Genomic DNA, 22,298 nt, shown 5'->3' with positions numbered 1-22,298 from the left:
TCGGAGAGAAGCGGCTTTACTTCAGAGGGACAGCTTGACAGCGTAACTTCAAAGAAGAATCCAGCCAGAGATGGCTGGACTTCTGGAGAACATTACCTTCGCTGCCCCAGTCCCCCTGTCAGCTCCCCTTCCTGCTGAGAGCCACTTTCACCGGCAACAAAATCCCCTGCATTTATTATCCTTCAATTCATTCATGTGACCTCATTTTTCCTGGACACCAGACAAGAGCTCAGGAGTGAGTGCAGATACAAAAGGGCCCACTGAGCTGTTAACACTTAAGCTGTCTGCTGATGGCAGAGCTAAAAGAGCAGTGTAACATGCTCACTGGGGCTTCAGGAGTCACAGGTACTCCCCACTAGATGCTGCCATGGGGCGCACACAGAGTTTTGCTCCTGCCAGAGCCCAAAAGCACTCACTCTGGCTCCCGCACCCACTCACCTGTATGCTCACCCTCCCACGAGGGGCTGAGAGCTGCAGGATGAGTAAGTGAAGCACCTGTCTCAAAGCCTACAAAGGGGTCAAGTTTTCTTGTTTTAGAATCATTAATAAACTGATAATTCAGGAAGTATGAAATCTTTCTGATATGGTTTGGCTCTGTGCTCCCACCCAAATCTCACCTTGAATTGTAATAATCCCCCACATGTCAAGGGCAGGACCAGGTGGAAATAACTGAATCATGGGGGCAGTTTCCCCTGCTGCTTTTGTGATAGTAAGTTCTCACGAGACCTGATGGTTTTATGAGGGGCTTCCCCCTTCACTCAGCCTCATTCTCTCTCCTGCCACCCTGTAAAGAGGCTTCTGCCATGATTTTAAGTTTCCTGAGGCCTCCCCAGCCATGTGGAACTGTGAGTCAACTAAACCTCTTTTCTTACAAATTACCCAGTCTCAGATATTTCTTCATAGCAGCGTGAGAATGGACTATTACACTTTCCTAAATGGTGTTTATGGAATAATTTCATGTCTTTGGTATAATATTGGTACCAGCAAGAAAAGGAGGCTGGGTGATAGGCAAGGGAAAATGTATAGCTAGTAAGAAGGAAGAGAAGAAAAGGAAAAATAAATAGGACTAAATGAGTTCAATCCTTAAACAGTATGATTATTTTTAGGGTGGTTTTAGAAAAAATGGAAGGTAGCTCCAGAAGAACAGGTTACAAAAGTACCAGTTCAAAAATCAATGGTAATGGATGTCTGCTTCGGGGAAGATGGAGAAGACGTATTTATCCCTATTCTTCCTACTAAACACACCTAAAAACCCTTGATATTATATATAAAACATACAGCAGATTATCTGTTGTTTCATTTACCCCAGACTGGATATGGAGAGCCAGAAACCTGGAAATGCAAATGGGCACAGACAAAAAGCCCCAAGAGGAGCCCACCCTCTAGTCAATAAGACAAGAGGACAGAAAACTTTCAGACAATAACCCTCCTACTCCAGCCAAATACCACACAGAAAAATCTGCAGCCCCACCCATACCAGCAAAGGCAGAGTAGAGAATCAAGACTTCTACCCTCACCAGGCTACATGAGGTACCCCAAACTCCCCAGCAGGGTGGGAACTGAGAAGGCTGAGTGAGGAGTCAGGACTTTCATCCCCACTGAGCTGTAGAGAGGCCTACTCCCCTGCAGTGTCAGTAGAGACTGGGCAGGGAGCCTGCACTTCACCTCCACTGAGGAGAAATGCAGTGCCCCTGCCTTTCTCTGATGTGAGTGTGTCAGTGGAAACCTGATGGAGTCAGGATTTTCCCCACTGTTCAGCAAGCCACCCCCTCATAGTGTCAGTGTAGGCCACAGAACCGAAAAGGTCAATAGCCTTCTCTCAACAATTAACAGGACTAGACCAAGAATCAGCAAGGATATAGAAAAACTCAACAACACCATCACAACAGACTTTACAGAACACACCACACAGAAAAAGCAAAATAGATACTTTTCAAGCAACCACAGAACATATACCAAGATAGACTGTGCCTTGAACTGTGAAACAAACCTCAAATATGAAAGAACTGAAATCATACATCGTATTTTCTCTAATGACAATGAAATCAAACTAGAAATCAGTAACAGAAAGATAACAGAAAATTTTCTAAACACTCAGAAACTAAACAATACTTTTTCTGAATAATCCATGACTCAAAGATAAGTCCCAAGGGGGAAAAACAAACAAAAAAACCAACCAACCAAAAAAAAAAAAACACTGAACTATTGAATGAAAATTCAGTCAAGAGATTTTTCCTTAAGAAAAGTGAATTTGTAATTTAATAACTCCCCTAAAAATCTACAAGTCCAAATGGTTTCACTGGAAAATTCTACCAAATTTTTAAAGGAAAATTAACAGCAACTTTATGCAAATTCCTCCAGAAAACAGGAGGGCACATTCCCAAGTCATGTTATGAAACTAGTATTTACTTTGATACCAAAACTGGAATACCACAAAAATGAAAACTACAGACCAATAGCCCTCACGACACTAGATAAAATTCTTAACAAAGTCTCAAGAAATCTACAAGAACACTCCTAGAACTATTAAGTTAGTTCAGCAAGACTGTAGATTACAAGCTCAAAATACAAAATCTATTGTATTTGTATATACAGTTGGCCCTCTGCATCTAAAGGGAATTGGTTTCAGGACTCCCTGTGGATGCCTGAATCCGAAAATAGTACTGAACCCAACTGCAATTGGAAAATGCTTTTGATCATGTCTTACACTCACAAATTTAATGCCTTTTCCATCTTAACTAAGATCTCACCATGCACTGTGACCATAACTTTTGTAGTGTAAGGTATGACAGCAAAACTAACAGGAGTTTTTTTTCCTTCTTCACAATTTCACAGAGACAACTTCCCTTCTTACTGTAGAATTTTACAACCTCAGCATGTTTCTTTCCTCATTAAGTCAAGAACTTTCACCTTTTCACTTAAAGGAACCATTTTTATAGCTTCTCTTTGGCATATGCAAATTGCCAGCATCACAACTCTTGTGCTGTGGGACCATGATTAAGTAAATAAAGGTTACTACAATATAAGCACTGCAATAATGCTACAGTTCATCTGAAAACCTAGACAGCTACTGAGTGACTAACAGGCAGGTAGTGTATACAGCATGGATACACTGTACAAAGAATGATTCAGGTCCCAGGTGGGGCAGAGCAGGATGAAGTGGGATGGCTCAATATTTCATCATGCTACTCAGGACAACACATAATTTAAAACTTATAAATTGTTGATTTCTGGAATTTTCCATTTAATATTTTCAGACCATGACTGGCCACAGGTAACTAAAACTGTAGAAAGCAAAACAACAGTTAAGGGGACCTACTGTACATGACCTGTATGCTGTAGAAAGAAAGAAAAGACAATCCAAATTAAGTGGAGTGACATGCCACATTCATGGACAAAAAAAACTAATGGCCACAAAAACCAGTAATCAATTTAGGAAGGATCATCAACACTAAAGCCACTGAAGATAAATGAGGAAAAGATATTTGCGTAGCCTGATAGAATCACCTGACAAATTAGTTATAAATTACAAAAAGGAAAGATACCTTTACAATGCAAAGATCTGGAGGTCACCTTCTTTTTTTTTCTCCATTTGGTAGAGACTGGGTCTCACTTTGTTGCCCAAGCTGATCTCAAACTCTGGCTTCAAGCAATCCTCCCACCTCCCAAAGTGCTGGGATCACAGGCATGAGCCACCACACCAGGCCACCATCTTAACCCAAACTTATAAACTTACAATCACTAATAAGTGGACAAACTGACATTATATATATCCTGATATGATACAGTAGGAAATACACAACATTGCCTAGGCAGTATTCTCACTAAAAATGTTTAACCTAAACAAAAATAATCAGATATCCAGAATGTAGGACCTTCTACAAGTGAACAGCAGTCATCCAAAACAAACAAAAAAATCAGTCATAAAAACCAAAAGAAAGTGGGGTTCATTACAAATTTAAAAAGGCTAAAGAGACATAAGTAAAGGCAATTTGTGATCCTCATTTTTTTTTTTTTTTTTTTTTTTTGAGATGGAGTCTTGCTCTGTCGCCCAGGCTGGAGTGCAGTGGCGCGATCTCGGTTCGCTGCAACCTCCACCTCCTGAGTTCAAGTGATTCTCCTGCCTCAGCCTCCCGAGTAGCTGGGACTACAGGTGCATTCCACCAGGCCTGGCTAATTTTTTGTATGTTTAGTAGAGATGGGGTGTTACCATGTTGGCCAGAATGGTCTCAATCTCCTGACCTCGTGATTTGCCCGCCTCAGCCTCCCAAAGTGCTGGGATTATAGGCATGAGCCACCGCACCTGGCCTCTTTACACTTCTTAGGTATGATAACAGTTTTATAGTTATGTCATTCATAGAAGATTCACACTGAGGTTTTAGGGGTGAAATGCCACAATGTCTGCAATTCAATTCTAAACAGCTCAGCAAAACAAACTGTATATAGGTAGACCTAGATATACCTATAGATGCAGATATAGTAAAACAAATATAGTTAAAAGTATTTAACTGGGCTGGGTGCGGTGGCTCACACCTGTAATCCCAGCACTTTGGGAAGCTGAGGCGGGTGGATCACCTGAGGTCGAGAATTCGAGACCAGCCTGGCGAACATGGCAAAACCCCATCTCTGCTAAAAATACAAAAATTAGCCAGGAGTGGTGGCGTGCGCCTGTAATCCTAGGGACTCAGGAGGCTGAGATAGGAGAATTGCTTGAACCCAGGAGGCAGAGGTTACAGTGAGCCGAGATCATGCTACTGTACTCCAGCCTGGTGACAGAACAAGACTGTGTTTCAAAAAAAAAATTTTTTCTTTAACTGAAAAAGCTAAATAAAAAGTATATTTTAATATCTTAGTCTTTGAACTTTTCTGCAGATGAGAAAAGAAAAAATTTAAGTAAAAATCTGGAGAAAATTTAAGCTAACATGCTGACATTTGGCAATTCTATAAAATATTAAAATGTGCATACCATATCACTTCTCTAAATCTCCCCTAAAGAAACACTCACCTATGTGCACAAGAAAGAATACATAAAGGTGATGAGCTGTATGCAATTACATGTGATTATATTACATAAAATTGTGACCTTTGTCTTGAAAAAAAAATGATCTCCACTATTGGCTTTGATGAAGCAGGCGGCCCTGTTGGTAGGCCACATGGCAAGAAACTGAAAGCAGCTCTAGCAGCTAAGGACAGCCGACAGTTGACAGTATGAAAGTGAAACCCTCAGTCACAAAAACTCAGCCACAAGAAAATGAATTCTGACAACCACACATGAGCTCGAAAGTGGATTATTTACCAGTCAAGCTTCAGATGATTGCAAGGTGCCAACACCTCGACTGCAATTCTGTGAGACCCTAAGCAGAGAATCCAGCTAAGCCATGCCTGGACTCCTCACCCACAGAAACTATGAGATAATGAATTTGTATTGTCTTAAGCCACTAAGTTTGCGGTAACATTGTTATGCAACATAAGAAAACTAATATAGCACAAATAGCCTATCAATGATAGACTAGATAAAGAAAATGTAGTACATATACACCATGGAATACTATACAGCCACAAAAAGGAATAAGATCATGTCCTTTGCAGAGACATGGATGAAGCTGGGAACCCATTATTCTTAGCAAACTAACACAGGAACAGAAAACCACACCACATGTTCTCACTTATAAGTGAGAGCTGAACAATGAGAACACAGGACACAGGGAAGGGAACAACACAGACCAGGGCCTATCAGGGAGGGTGGTGGGGGTGGAGAGCTTTAGGAAAAAGAGCTAATGTGTGCTAGGCTTAATACCTAGGTGATGTGTTGATAGATGCAGCAAACCACCATGGCACACGTTTACCTATGTAACAAACCTACACATCCTGCACATGTACCCTAGAACTTAAAAAATAAAATAAAATAAAAAAGAAGAAGAAAAAAAAGTTAATAATGTAAGTATTCAGCACTGTGCCTGGTACCTAGAAAATGCTTCTTAAAGATGAACCTCTTTCTATTTGGTTAAAATAATTTACAGATTATAATTTTTTAAAAAACTAATATAGTAGAGATAAATGAGTATTCAAATATTCAAACACGGATGCACATAAAAAACACAACAAAACACTGTAAACACAAAGAGACAAGTAAAAGACCAGACAAGTGAGATGGCAGAGAGAAAAAACAGAGAAATAAATAGTTAGGTGATAGATGGTGGCCATTTGAAAAACTAATAGCTGAAGGAGTTAGTTGAGTAGAGGTGAATGGTTTCTGAAAGAAATATGTTAACATTTGGTTTGTATAAAAAATGTTTAAAAAATGTATGATTTAATGTACTTTGCTCACCCAACTCATAACTTGAAGAAATCTCTGTGGATAGAACACATTTTCCATATCTAGTAAAGTGAGGTAAGACTGAACTGCATAGAGTCTTAATTGCTGATCTTCTGTTTCATCATCAAAACCTACAAAGAAATTGATACACCATTTTAATTTCCACAAACTTATCTAAGGACTCTGTAATAAAAACATTTAACTTTAAAATGCTTACTTTACAGAATGTAATAGTCTACCAACCTTCTGCTAGTAGTCTCAGAAAGTTATTGGGAATATCAGGATGCATTACATCTCCTCCTACTGAAAACACAGCATTCATTGTCTGAATAAACCACGCATTATCAGGAGCATATGTGTCCACAGTGTTAAGAACAAGTACACTTCCAAATGCCACTTACTAAAATTATCCTTCTGTAGCAACCTTTAAAATAATAACCCCAATGCATCCTAGTATGGCATTTTTACCTTTAACCTCTGCCATAAATTGTTCCATACCCCAGTTTTATGTAAAATAGGTACTCAGTAAAAGCTTATTTAATAAACTTAACAAACTGAGTTTGTCACTTTAGCACCACACTTGCACAAAACAGTCATCCAATAAATAAATGTGAAATAACTGAAAGAAACAAACCAGCTAACTAGATGCAAATAATGGAAAATTATATTCTTCAAAAAAGAATATAATTCACTTCAAAGAAGCTAAATACTGTGGTATGTCTACTTGAACAAATCGTTTAGCATCTGTTCTTTTCTTTTCCTTTTTTTTTTTCTTCTTTTTTTGAGACAGAATCTTGCTCTGTCGCCCAGGCTGAAGTGCAGCAGTGCGATCTTGGCTCACTGTGACCTCCACCTCCTGGGTTCAAGCAATTCTCCTGCCTCAGCCTCCCGAGTAGCTGGGACTACAGGTGTATGCCACCACACCGGCTAATTTTTTTTGTATTTTAGTAGAGACAGGGTTTCACTGTGTTGCCCAGGCTGGTCATAAACTCCTGAGCTCAGGCAGTCCTCCTGCCTCCGCCTCCCAAAATGCTGGGATTACAGGTGCTCAGCCTCTTTTCTAATCTCTTCCTCATCAGTTCTAAAGTTCTATCATTCTACTGGCCAGAGTAGTACTGACTAGTAGTACTGACTAGGACAAAACTAGACTTAAGCAATTTCCAATATAATTTCATTAACAGTATTCACTCACTCTTTTTTATAATTAAACAGTAACTTTTTTTCACTTTTTTTTTTTTTTTTTTGAGATGGAGTTTCGCTCTTGTTGCCCAGGCTGGAGTGCAATGGTGCTCACTGCAACCCCCGCCTCCCAGGTTCAAGCGATTCTTCTGCCTCAGCCTCCCTAGTAGCTGGGATTACAGGCATGCACCACCACGCCCAGCTAATTTTGTATTTTTAGTAGAGATGGGGTTTCTCCATGTCGGTCAGGCTGGTCTTAAACTCCCGACCTCAGGTGATCCGTCCGCCTCGACCTCCCAAAGTGCTGGGATTACAGGCGTGAGCCACCACGCCCGGCCTAAACAGTAATGTTTTTTAATGAATGGAATATCCTTATGACCTGTAAAGTTCTTCTGACTTTTAAGAAACAAACATGACGAAGAGTAACATGTTACTAGAGTTCCCAACTACTTAATTGTGACCATTTCCAGCATAAAACAATAAAGGATAAGCTTTAGCATCCTGACCACTCCCACACACCCTCCACTTTCCCCAAAACGCAAGAACTTTTACTCAGAAAAGAAATCAAGATAGAAGTAGAGACGAGGCAGGACTGAAAGAGGAATAAAGAGGATAAAGGTTCCTCTATCTTCCTGCTCAAAATACTGACACGAATAAAAGAAACCAGCAAAAAAAAAAAAAAAAAAAGGCCATCTCCTAAGAGGTCTACACAAATCCCTTTTTCTGACAAGAGGCTTGAAAATCAGGAATAAAAAGTATTGCTAGGTCTCTGAACTCAACTTCAGGTGACCATATCTATACCAATCATCTTAAAGTCACCGTGTTACTATTTTAAGACTCATGGTCCAAATAAAAGGATATTTCTCAGCCAGCTCTGCTATTTTGCCGACCAAATTGACGATGACATACTCTTCTTTGCTCTGATGTAAATATTCAAGCATTTTCTGGACAATAACTGTTACATTCTGTACATTAGTAATTCTGTAAAGAAGTTCCAGAGTCTATTTAAAGAAGAGAAATTAAAAACATTATAAAACTATGCATAACACCAATGAGTACAGTAACATAAAGGTTGATCATACAGTTGATTCTTCTACATTTATGGAGATCTACTGGGTAGCCAGTTAACAGGTAAGAACTGCAAATTTCAATGAAAAGCTTAAGAAAGGTAAAACTCTTGTCAAAAAATGACTTATGATCAATTCCAATGTCTATAAGCTTTCTATTGAGATAATCACAATCTGGCATCTTTACATGACAGAATACTTAGAGACTAAAAAGTTCAAATACAACAGATATATATTTTCTAAAAACATAACAACCCTTAAATATACATTACCTACAGCTATGGGTGTGTATATATGCAAGCGTATGTATGTGTGTATAAATCTAGTCTTGGAAACTATTTCCCATGCTATAGAAGACAGCAGACTATTTCCCAAACAACAGAAGACAGGCAAACAGCTTTTGTTTGGATGGACAAAGGCTGGTGGCTCAAATGCTCCAAAGCCTAGCAAAGCCTAGTTCAAAATCTTAGTCATCAAGGAAGAACTGTTTTATAGCTACTTTTTTTTTTTTGAGACAGGGTCTTGCTCTGTCACCCAGGCTGGAGTGCAGTGGTACAATCTCAGCTCAATGCAACCTCCACCTCCTGGGCTCAAGCAATCCTCCCACCTCAGCCTTCCAAACAGGTGGGACTACAGGCACGTGCCACCATGCCCAGCTAAGTTTTTCGTATTTTGTAGAGATGGGGTTCGACCATGTTGCCCAGGCTGGTCTTGAACTCCTGGGCTCAAGTGATCCTCCCACCTTGGCCTCCCAAAATGTTGGGATTACAGGCATGAGCCACTGTGCCTGGCCTGTAGCTTTCTTTTCTTTTCTTTTCTTTTCTTTTCTTTTCTTTTCTTTTTTCTTTTTTTTTCTTGAGATGGAGTCTCGCTCTGTAGCCTAGGCTGGAGTACCGTGGCACAATCTCAGCTTGCCACCAAGACTGGCTAATTTTTGTATTTTTAGTAGAGATGGGGTTTCACCATGTTGGCCAGGTTGGTCTCGAACTCCTGACCTCAGGTGATCCACCCACCTTGGCCTCCCAAAGTGCTGGGATTACAGATGTGCCACAGTGTCCAGCTGCTACAGCTGCTTTCTAAGTGCTGAGGAATATACCTCTTGCTGCTTCAAATAAGATGAAGGAAGACCAATACCAGAGTAAGCTCCCATTTGCATGGCTTTCCACAGCTCTAGATTAAGGTTTTGAAAATATAACTCTCAGAAATCAGTAAGTCCAAAGGCAATATTGAGAAAGCATCATTTATTGGTGTTTTAGGATCAGCAATATTAGCTGCAAGATAATTTCCACATATTTGTCAAACTTGCTCAGTATATTTAGGGTTCTAATTTTTCAATCCTTATAGCCAGGACTTCAAGCACAAAGGATGACATATTTTGAAAGATTTTTTTTTCAATGTGAAAGAAAGTTTTATTATCTTAACTCGACCCAAATTATATTATTTATAAAAGTTATATAAATGCAGGCTGATTGTTTTGTAAGAGTCAAAAAGCCGAATATAAGTAAAGCACTAGAAATACATTCAGTTATAAAAAGTTGACATCATTTTTCTAAATGTTATGTGGAATCACAGGAAGAAACATCATTGTAATCATTATTCAAAGTTATATATCAAAGATAACATAAGCGATGTTTGGTCTTAAATGTCAATTTGAATGTGCAGTGTCTACAACAATAGATCAGAGAGAAAGTAAGTATATCTGTAATTAAAACAGGAAAAAATCAGTTAGTTGCAAATACTGTATTCTTCAATGAAAGAAGAATGCAGATTAAGGATAAAACAGTTAGACAGTCTTATCAACTAGGCCACCTTTAAGGATCATTTTTCAGGGCAGCTAAAAGGAGCAACAATAAAGCTCTACACATATAACCAAAATGTATGCAATTAATCTAGTCCCAGCACTTTTATATGTAGAGTTCTCAAATCAAAAGTAACAAATAATTATACATCAGGATTGTTAATAATTATTTTACAACTGCCCCTACGTGCTGCTTCTTCTCTGACACAATTGGCACATATCCAGGCTTGCTGTGTTTAATACGATTAACTTCCTTTCTCTGACGAGCTTCTTTCATGACGCACTGTTCCTGAATCTGGCTGTAGACAGATTTTGGTAGATGTCGATGACGAGCTGTACGTTTTATGTGAGGATGCTGCTGAAATTTCTCCTTCAATTTCTAGTTATAATCCTTGGCTGCTTTTTCTCATGATGTAAGCATACCGAATTTTTCAGAAGCATTAGCTTTCCACAGGCAAATGTTCATTTCATCAGATCCACACTTAATATACTTGCTATCAGAAGTCCATTTTACACAGATAACATGTTGCATTCGCTTTGTGTGATATACCTTCCTGCTTCGACTTTTGTCTGTAGGAAAGATTCAAATAGCTTTATTGAAACTAGCAGACAAAAACTCTTTCCCAGTGGGCGAGTACTCCACGTCAAGCACTGCAGATACATGATCCATATGGAACATTAAAGGAGTGTCCAGTGCACATATATCAAAAGTATGTAAGTTATAATCTTCATTTGCTGCTGTAAAAATGAAAGCTTCCGCAGGGTTCCAACAGATTGTATTTGTTCTCATATCTAAGATAACCTTTTCAAAGGAGCAGCTTGCCTCATATCGTACAGTACTATATTCCTGTCAGACGCACAACTTCCCAAGTCTCAATTGGGTTAAATTTAACACTACTTACACTGTCAAATCCCCAGGTCATTGAAGATATAGGATTAGTTCTTTGTTCATCCCAAACATCTACTTGCTGTCCACATGTGGCAAAAATAGCTTCTTTCCAGTGATGCTCAATCCCAGCATACACCGTCTTTCCTAATGTTGTATGTAACGGCTCTTCCTCATCTCCATAGCCTGGTCCATTCTTTTTCCACTGTTTCACAGTTTTGTCATCACCAACGGTGAAAAAAGAAGTCCCACAAAAGCGAGTACATATTCCTTATACAAAGCCTTCATGTGCTTGTATTGTACGAATACATTTCTGATGCGTCAGGTTCCAAATTCTAACCTCTCCATCACACACCCCAGAAAGGACAGTAGCTAGGTTCTTTGGATGCTTTGCCAAGGCAACTGACTCCATCTTGGTGACCATCCAGCAAAGCAAGGAATGGTTTTGCAAATACTCATTCCATTTTGGTAGCATTTAAAGCTCTTACATATTCTCGTGGGACCTCAAAAGGATGTAAGGTAGGATCATAGTTTCTTGGAACTCTCTGGAAGTCCAACTTGGTTTCACGGATATAATTGTTGAGATTCCGGCTCGGTATCTTCATCTTCATCTTGGTTGCTCTTCTGGTGGGACTCCATGAGCTCTTTGCTAGGAGTTCTGCCCACTGTTCAACTTCTTTTTTAAACTGTTTCAGTTAATGTGTAACGCCACTTAAATCTAAAAATACATAGGCCACCCCATCAACAGCTTTCAACTTATGGAGCTGCTTCAGACATGCTCCCTGTGGACTCCAAATTATGTTATATAGTTTTAGATAACATACATCAAATTTATCTCCTATTCTAAGACCATGAAATATAGCATTTCCAGAACTGCATGGGGTTTAGTGTTACAAACTGTATTGCCAGAGGTCTTTTCTGCTCAGATTTGGTAGCTCCTTCTCACCTTCTCTCTTCCTGTATATAAGAGACGTAATAAAACCCAGTAAAAGGGAATCCTACCCCAAGCTACAGATCACCAAACATCCAAGGAACAAAGTTCTCGCTGTATCATTTGATAGAGGTTAGAAGTGACAACAGCACTGAGAAGACAGTACTTTAGTGCCTTCTTTGGGCACCAAGGATACTCAGTATCTCCTCAAAGAACTCAAATCACTCATCTCACTGCAGGTAAGGGATCAAACAGATCAACCTTCATAATTTTAAAAGTCACCTATTTTCCCTTTGATTCTCATTTTTAAGTGCAAGTATAATTATTAAATACAATAATATTACAAACCCCCTATCTGTGGTTTTGCTTCCCATGGTTTCAGTTACCCACAGAGTCCAAAAAATATTAAATGGAAAATTCCAGAAATCAATAATTCATAAGTTTTAAATTGCATGCCTTTCTAAGCAGCATGATAAAATCTTGCACCATCCTACTCCATCTGGGACATGAATCATCCCTTTGCACCCACACTGTATATGCTACCAGCCCATTAGTTATTAAGTAGCCATCTTGGTTATCAGATTGAAAATATATAAATATATATATGGTTCAATACTATCTGTGGTTTCAGGCATCCACTGGGGGTATTAGAACATATTTCCATAAATAAGTGGGGACTACCATATAGCAATAAGAAAAAAACTGTACCTAAGTCAACTTTGTTCAACTTAGTACTCAACTATACAAAGGAAATGCATGCTCTGTATCTGTTAAAGTAGAAGGACTGTATAACTATTTGTTACAGTCTCTTGGAGCCTTCTTATTTTTCTTGGATGTCTATACACAGAAATTAGTATGTCTGCAAACTGCCCAGAACCAAGGCATGTAACAATTTTCAGACTACTAAAAATATGAAATAAATAAATATATATATGAAGGCAAATTTTTTTTTTTTTTTTTTTTTTTTTGAGACAGAGTCTGGCTCTGTCGCCCAGGCTGGAGTGCAGTGGCCGGATCTCAGCTCACTGCAAGCTCCGCCTCCCGGGTTTACGCCATTCTCCTGCCTCAGCCTCCGGAGTAGCTGGGACTACAGGCGCCCGCCACCTCGCCCGGCTAGTTTTTTGTATTTTTAGTAGAGACGGGGTTTCACCATGTTCGCCAGGATGGTCTCGATCTCCTGACCTCGTGATCCGCCCGTCTCGGCCTCCCAAAGTGCTGGGATTACAGGCTTGAGCCACCGCGCCCGGCTTGAAGGCAAATTTTTTTAAATGTGTTTCAAAAATCCCTTTTAAAATTTAAAATTTGTAATCTTCAAAAATCATAGTTGTTTAATACAATAGTGTTCTCTCAATAAACTCTTCTATTCTTAGCTCATTGCTTTTAAGACATTTAGATATTTAGTAAATTCTCTTTTTTTAAGAATGTAATCATATCCTTTGCAGCAACATGGATGCAGCCGGAAGCCCTTTATTCTAAGTGAATTAATGCAAAAACAGAAAATCAACTATCACTTGTTCTCACTTATAAGTGGGAGCTAAACAATGGGTACACATGGACATAACGATGAAACAACAGACACTCGGGACTCCAAAAGCAGACAGGGAGGGCAGAAGGGGAAAGGAATGAGTTGAAAAACTACCTACTTAGTACTATGTTCACTATTTGGGTGATGGGTTCAATAGCCGCCCAAATCTCAGCATTACACAAATGTCCATGTAATAAACCCACACATGTATTCCCTAAATCTAAAATTTTTTTAAATTCTTTTTAAATCTTTGCTAATTTTATAAATAGAAAGAAAATTTTTTACTCTTAACTAGGTCCCATATACCATTTTAAATGAAGATATTGAATGATTTCTTCCATAAGAATCGAAAGAAATATTTATATAGACACCCAAGTAGACAATGAAGCAAATTTACAAAAAGAAAAAGTTGGAAAAAAATATATTATTATAAGTGACATATATGATTATATATATAATATACATAATATATATAAGTAACATATAGTATATGCTATATATATGTTATATATAATATACAGACATATATGATGATGATATTATTATTAAGCCTTTCCTTCCAAGAAGTTCAAATCATTTTATGAATATCTTCATTAATTCTTTCAATATTTCTATCTGTTTGGTAGGGAATTAGTTAATGTTATAGATATAAAAGAGAATAATGGGAAATCACTAATTAACATCAACTGCATCTTAAAAATTGTACAATAACAGGAGTATATTTTAAATTGTACTAATAGGAAAACCTGGGACCAGAATTCAAATCTCCTATTGGTACGATGCTCAGACTGAAATTATATTAATGAACCCACACAGATGACTGGACCTAATTCCTTCAACTAATAATTTAAAGACTTTCCTGTGGACACTGACATAGTACTTTTTAGAAAAGTTACTTAACTTTAGTAAAAATAATTAAACAAGCTGGGTGCAGTGGCTCACACCTGTAATCCCAGCACTTTGGGAGGCCGACACAGGTAGATTACTTGAGGTCAGGATTTCAGGACCGGCCTGGCCAACATGGTGAAACCCCGTTTCTACTAAAAACACAAAAATTAGCCACACGTGGTGGCACACACCTATAATCCCAGCTACTCGGGAGGCTGAGGCACGAGAATCACCTGAACCCGGGATGCAGAGGTTACAGTGAGCTGAGATCGTGCCACTGCACTGCAGCCTGGGTGACAAAGTGAGATTCTGTCTCAAAATAGGAAACAAAAAAAGAATTGAATACATCCAAAAGTTAAAATATACACACAAGCATACATACACACTGCCCACCACTTTAATCTCGCTACAGAATACCAACAAAATGTTTAAAAATTTTAACACTTCACATATACTATTCAAAATACCAGTTTACCTCTCTTTTAATAATGGGATCAGGATGATCTAAACATTCGATTATTGTCATCTGGTGTTGAAGAGCCAGAGTAGGATCCTGTTGGATAACATAGGTAAGAGCCTTCAGTCCTAGAAACAAAGACACATTATACAAAGTGAATTGAAACAAATACACAGCAAATTTCAAAAGCTATCTCTGTAATTTCTGTCAAAAGAACCAAAAATCTTACCTAAATATTTTAGATTTATTTTAGGTGACAGAACAAATTTTCCAATGCACTTGGCAGCCTTCTCAAGTAACTCCGATTTAGGATAAATAGAATAAACTGTATGCACACATTCAAACAAAATAGCTAGAGAAAGAAAAATAAAAATGGCAGAAATGGTAAGTATCATGGTAAGGTATAACAAAAGAATGTATTTCTGTAGAACTTGTAATAAAACTAATTGGAAAGTCCATTTTAGTCAGAAATCTTATTTATGGACTTTTCACAGAAACAAACACTACTGTTTTCAGGCTTACACAGTTATTAGGATTAGGTTACCACAACACAATTTTTTAAAAATTATATTTACTGGTAATAATTATGCATTTATTAACGTAAAAAGTATTTACTGAACACCTCCTATGTGCCAGGCACGGCTTCGGTACTATGAATATAGCAGTGAACAAAACAGATGGAAGAAAAGACCCTGCCCTCAAGGAGCTCACATTTTAATGGCAATCATGAATAATATATTCATTATTCCTATATAAAAAGACATTTCCCACACTCCTTTAATACTTTAAAATGGTTTATTCTCAAACAGTTTTGACCATTTACATGTCAAAATTGTGTATGTAGTTTATTTCAACATAATCATTTTATAGGATGATCCAATATTTATTTCAAAGATACAGTCACTACTCATACATCTTCAAACTATTCTTTAAAATAACCTCAAAGCATATAAAATAATCTACTGGACATCTTGACAGCATTCAAATTTGATTTTCTGATACAGTCGAAAGTCTCATCACTATGACAGATGATCAAAGTGAATGATCAAAATGGACACTAAAGTTCTTTTCAAATTATTTGAAAAAGCATGAGACAAGCAGTTGGAGCTTTGCCATGGTAAAGAAAAATCACTGAGAGGCCATTAAGTCCTATATGTTCTATGGAATCACAGTAACAGAAGTGTGACACAGTGAAGGTACAGAATCAACACTTAAAAACTGTTCTAGTACAAGTTGAAGCATATCAAGTGTCCTGATACAATCACTTCTCTATTTCTAAAAGCTTAAAACATAACCAGACATTCTCTTTATGTACAAAATATATTCTGAATATTCAGCTAGCTATGTTTTATACTATGTTGCCTACCAATTAATGCACAAATAAATTTTGTGGAAAAAACCTCTATAAACCTCTTCCTTTTTCTCAAATTTACATGGAAAGAAAAGACAAAAAAAATTTAAAACCTCTTCCATAACAGAGACAGAAAAAAAAAAGAAATCACAAATATTAATTTTTCTTTAAGAAAAGAACTGCCTTTAAAGGAAAAACTACAGAGTAAGTTAGCTGAACCTGAAGAGGCTTTGTATATTCAGATGCTATGCTTTAAAATGTCTTTACTCTGTGCTGTGAAAAAAGTTGTCTTTATGATTCATGAACTAGACAAACTAAACAAAGAGGAACTTAGTCAATCGGCTAATAAGATAAGGCAGGAATGGAGAAATTGCCACTAAATCCAGCCTTCAGCCTATTTTTAAATTGCCACTAAATCCAGCTTTCATCCTATTTTTATAGGCCTGTGAACTAAAGAATGATTTTTACATTTTCAAAAGGCTGTAAAAAACAAAACAAAAAACAAAGGAGAATATGCAACAGAAACCTCCATGACCTGCAAAGCCTAAAATATTTACTATCTGGCCCTCTGTTCAGAAAAAGTTTGCTGAATTGTGAACTACCATGACAGTCCTAAGATTTCAAATGATGATATTCCATTTTCCATCATAACTGACATGTTTTTCATTATGGCTTCCTACCAATAAGAACTCTCTTGGGATTAAATTGTTTTAATCCCAAGCCTGCCATTACCCATCCAAAATTTAAACATTTATATTTAGATGCTCATAAAGTTTCTGGGATGCCAATATGGGAAAAAAATAATAGTTCAAAAAGTGCACTTATTATTAGTTTCCTTAGGCATAATTGAGCTGAAAATTAATTTAATGGATTTTAAAATTATTTTCTCACCTAGATCTAAGTCATTTTATTCTCCAACGCTACAAATATCTGTTCATAAGTTCATAATTGAAAGAGCAGTCACTCTGCTGTCTCCTCTCTGTGGTGGTGAAGTAAAATACAACTGAGAATTTCTTTTTTTTTTTTAAGAGATGTAGTCTGCAACCTCCACCCCCCAGGTTCAAGTGATTCTCCTGCCTTGGCATCCCAAGTAGCTGGCAGTACAAGCGTGCACCAACATGCCCGGCTAATTTTTGTATTTTTAGTAGAGACAGGGTTCCACCATGTTGGCCAGGCTGGTTTTCAACTCCTGACCTCAAGTGATCTGCTCAACTCAGCTTCCCAATGTGCTGGGATTACAGGCATAAGCCACCGTGTCCAGCCACAACTGAGGGTTTCTAGACCTAAAAATACAACATGGAACTTGCTTACTCTTCAGTACTCTTGGTTACTCTCTTGGTACTAATTAAAATACTACAAAGTATATATTACTAAATTAAAAATTAATAATATTCTACCATTCGTGACACTGCATTTTCATCATAGATATTTTGGGTTGGATTATGTATGCTCAAACAAAATGTGAACTTCTTCTGACACCTTATCCCTCAGAATAGTTTACTCTCACCTTAATTAAGTTAAATAAGTATCTCCTGACATTATTCTGGCAGGAGAGAGGGGGTATCACCCAATGGGAATGGAATCCAGGCTCTCTACTCTGTCTCCTTTGATACCTGGAGATGGAAAGGCTCCTGGTTATTGCTGGAGGAAGTATCAACCGATTCTGCCCTGCCTGGGAGAGAGAGGGGTACCTCATTACTGCTCTCCTTGTGGCCTCCAGTGATACTATGAGGGAGAGGCCTCATTATTGCTCATCAGGGAGGGAAGTTCTGACTGTCCACCAGGCTTTCTCTAACACCCACACCTCCGAACCCTGGGCGCAAAGAGGGAAAAAGTACCTCATTACTCCCTACTCTCAGATGGGAAAAATCCAGACTTCCCAAGTCACCTCCACTGACAGTGTAAGAAAGGGGCCTTCCTTATCACCTGGCATCAGTGAAATTCCAGCTTCCTCTTGGGCTTCTGTCACCACTCTAGTGGGGGGTCAGGGAGGGTGTGTTGGGGCACCTCATTATACCTGGTGAGGATGGACATCTTGGTTTTTCACTCAGTCTTTGCTGGAGGGGATGGCTCCACAGTTTTCTCCTGTGCTTGGATGGAATAGAGGGGTTATTGTCTAAAAGTTTTCTACCTTGCTAATTTCCCTTTTCTTCTTGGTCCTTTGGTGAGAGAGGGCAGGCTTTTCTTGGGGTGCTTTTGTCTGTGTCTGTTTGCATTTCCAGACTGCTGGCTCTTTAGTACCCAGTCTGGGGTACCTGAGGCAAAAAGAAAACCCAGGGTACGCACCACCATGTCTGTTTCTTTCCTTGTATCCTGACGTCTCTAACCAGCCTGACTTGTTCTCGAGTCTTATGTTTCTTATACACAGTATCCAAGGGTTTTAGGTGAAGTTAGTGAGAAAAAAAAAAAATGGAAAAGTACTTCTATCTACATACTTTTGATGGTCTTTGTCCCTATACTCCATTTTATATAATTCTCTCAATTTACTAATTTACTAAAAATGACATTCTCATGTTGTCAGTACCCTACCCAAAAATCTTCCATACCTCCAGATTTACAAATCCAGCTGTTGTGAGAGGTCCTCCACAATACGGCCCTTCCACTGCTCCCCACCATAAATTATCCTTTCTGACTGGTGACACATTGTTTCTGAAACTGTTTTTGAATAGCCCCATGTCTACACCTTCTCTCAAGTTCCCTCCACCTAAAAGCCCCTTCAACCTGCCTAGCTAAATCTTATCTACCTTTCAGGGTCCTATCAGGTCAATAAATCCCTATCTGTGCCCTCAAGTCCTTAATGATCTCTACTTCCCAGGAACTCCTATAATACTTATTTCCCTGAACTATCCCTTCACATTTTGCCTTACACTGTTATTAAGCTTTCAAGAACAAGTTATCTTTCCACTATATTGTAAATTTCTTAAAGACAAAGGTTACATATTATACTTCTTCATATCCTATACACCACTTTATACAATGCCTAGCACATAGCAGATATTCAATAAATGTCTTTAATGTAATTTATTTCTTGATTAGACACTAAATTATAATACAGCTTCCATAAAAATATGATATAGAAAGTATTAATACTGAAACCCACTTAGATAACTGATAAATAACTTTTTCTTCCTTTAATTCAATTAAAGCACATTACTCATTAACACAGTGCCAGCTACTGAGATATGCTGGTTAATAAGACAGACACAGTCCCTGCCCTTATAAAGTTTACAATTAAAATTAACATTCTTAAGGGGTAAAATATCTGTATCAGGATTGCTAGCGAATACTCTACCACTGATATAATCAATATAAGTTGTAAGCTCTATCAATACAGACACAGGGAAAAGCATAACAAGGAAAAGCTAAACAAAGGAAATGAAACAACAGGAACTATAAGGTTTCTCTGGTGAGGTGAAACACTGGATCAAGAGCCTGCACAGAAACAAACTGTTGGTGTTGGTTTAAGCAACCTTTTTTTTTTTTTTTTTTTTTTTTTTTTGGAGACAGACTCTCACTCTGTAGCACAGGCTAGAGTGCAACAGCACGATCTCGGCTTACTGCAACCTCTGCCTCTCGGTACCGGTTCAAGCAATTCTCCTGCCTCAGCCTCCCGAGTAGTTGGGATTACAGGAACGCGCCACCATGCCCAGCTAATGTTTGTACTTTTAGTTGAGATGGGGTTTCACCATTTTGGCCAGGCTGGTTGTGAACTCCTGGCCTCGTGATCTGCCCACCTCGACCTCCCAAAGTGCCGGGATTACAGGCGTGAGCCACCGTGCCTGGCCAAGCAATCTTAATAAAACGGTCGTACTGGAAAATATTTAAAAATATTTCCTCAGGTATACAGTATTCTCCAAATCAAAAGGAACAGGTAACTTGACAGTGGTTATCCCCAGGAAAGGGAACTGGGTGGTGGGTGATAAGGGTGGAAAGGACACTTACTGTTCATTGTACACCCTTTTGTAACTTTTGAATTTTGACCCATGTGCATATATTACCTATTCAAAAAAAAAAAAAATTAAAGCTGAAATGTCATTTTAAAAAAAAAAACTTTCTGCAAGGAAAAAAAAAAAGAAGATTTTTAACTGAATTTTAAGCAGAATTTCTTGAAAGACTTTCAAACCCTTATCCTGGACACTGGTTATATCACAAACAAAACATTTTAACTTACTTTAACTTACTGGAAAAATTCTGACACTTTCCTAGATCTTCTCTCAGAAAATCACCTGCTTCAGTAAGGGTCATCCATATCTGTGGCCCCTTATTCTCACTGCAGAGCAGGAACCTATATAATATCTACTGTTTATTACACTATATACTCATAAGGACAAGGCCTGTGTCTACCTTAGTCTTCCCTTTACCTCCCACACTTAACATGGAGAAATACATAAGTCAATCAACTCTTTCCTCAATCCACACCTAGTTTAAGACACAATCAAGTTTTTGTTTCACAGGCACACTATAAATGCTGGCTGAACAAATTAATAAGGCATCCTTATTACCTTAATTACCATTCATACATGCAAAACATAAATCTATCCTTCAAAGTTTACCACCCCAATTCACTACCATGTGCATTATTTTTCTTGTATTAATCTCATACACACAATCCTTTTTCCTTATTTGTACTGCATCTTTGTCAAGCACTTTTTATTTCAGTTAAACCAGTTCAATTTCTGTCCTCTGGTCTAACCTACGCTTCTACAACCATTGTTCTTAAAGGTCCACAGGTTACCCTTATCTCAAAGAAAAAGTAATGCTCTTCATCTCCTACTTCATGATATTTTACCAGATTAAGAAATGACTTCTCATTTGAGTTACATCTCTCAGTGCCTCTTCTACTGCTGTCCTCCAGAGCATGCAAAATTCAAACTGTTCTACCTTTTAAATAGCTCCAAGTATCTCAATTTCCTCACTGAGCTTTCTCAGCCTGATCAAAAAGAATAGCTCCTCCCTATGGCTGTTAAAATTGGAAGTTTTTTTGGCTACTTTCTCAGTTTTCTACCCCTTTCCCCCAACTTACTCTTGTCTCCTATTACTAATTTTTAAATTGTATGTAACAATTTATTGTCTCTTCACAAAATAGTAAACTATTATTCTACATCTATATATTCCTTTCTACATCCTATTCATCCTTCAGATGTCTTCTTAAATATTACTTTCTCAGGACAACCTTCTTTATTCTTCCCCTCACCTAAGACTAGCTGCTATATTCTCCCACCACGCCCTGCAATTCTCTTTTGTAACATTAACAAAAGCCCCATGATAATGTTTTATTCACTGCTGTATTCTAAGTACCTTGCATAAGGCCTGACAACAGAAATTTAATAAAATATCTGACAACTAGCTGATTGATTTAAGAACTGTCTTCGAATATTGTAAATTTTTACCAAATATGGCACGAATCTATGGAGTTATCTTCACAGTCAATTAGATAATTGAAAAAAAATCAATTAAAAAAATGGATACTTGATATGTGTTTTCAATAGAGACAATTATATTAATAAACTTAGGTCAACATTTAGAACATACCATGAGTTTAAATTACTCTTATCTATCAGTAGTTAAATGCTTACCTTGAAAAAATAATAATCCACAGAACTATCTTAAAATAAGTGTATAAAGTTCTATTGGAATTTATAGCACTCTAACACAGATTTAACTGTAATACTAAAAAACATTATTAGTCATTAGAGTAACATTTACATATATTACCTACCATATGTGATATTGTGATTTAACTCGGCTCTTCGTAAGGATTCATCAAGAACATCATACATTAATTCACTTGTCCTGTTTAAAAGATATTTTATTTGCAGTAGAATTACAGTATTCTAACCCAATAAAACAGTTTTTCAAACTTCTCTTTAAAACTGAGGATCTACAGAAGAGAAGTGAAA

General features: G+C 37.8%; 1 protein-coding gene and 1 pseudogene across 1 annotated transcript in view; both read right to left on the bottom strand.

Annotated features, from left to right (window-relative positions):
• AP4E1 (adaptor related protein complex 4 subunit epsilon 1) overlaps positions 1-22,298 on the bottom strand; it is an 88,814-nt gene that overhangs the window by 43,726 nt on the left and 22,790 nt on the right. Inside the window, exons 9-14 of the mRNA XM_008016617.3 lie at positions 22,118-22,191; positions 15,277-15,399; positions 15,066-15,175; positions 8,357-8,496; positions 6,560-6,672; positions 6,329-6,447 (exon numbers count right to left, since the gene is read on the bottom strand). Of these exons, the coding sequence (XP_008014808.1) occupies positions 6,329-6,447; positions 6,560-6,672; positions 8,357-8,496; positions 15,066-15,175; positions 15,277-15,399; positions 22,118-22,191 (679 nt within the window). The remainder of the gene's footprint in view (positions 1-6,328; positions 6,448-6,559; positions 6,673-8,356; positions 8,497-15,065; positions 15,176-15,276; positions 15,400-22,117; positions 22,192-22,298) is intronic.
• On the bottom strand, positions 8,508-13,106 carry LOC103245631 (DDB1- and CUL4-associated factor 13 pseudogene; annotated as a pseudogene).

Source organism: Chlorocebus sabaeus, chromosome 26 (assembly GCF_047675955.1).
Source record: "Chlorocebus sabaeus isolate Y175 chromosome 26, mChlSab1.0.hap1, whole genome shotgun sequence".
NCBI lineage: Eukaryota > Metazoa > Chordata > Mammalia > Primates > Cercopithecidae > Chlorocebus > Chlorocebus sabaeus.
The sequence above is the reverse complement of the archived record's forward strand: the minus strand, read 5'-3'. Positions and strand labels throughout refer to the sequence as shown.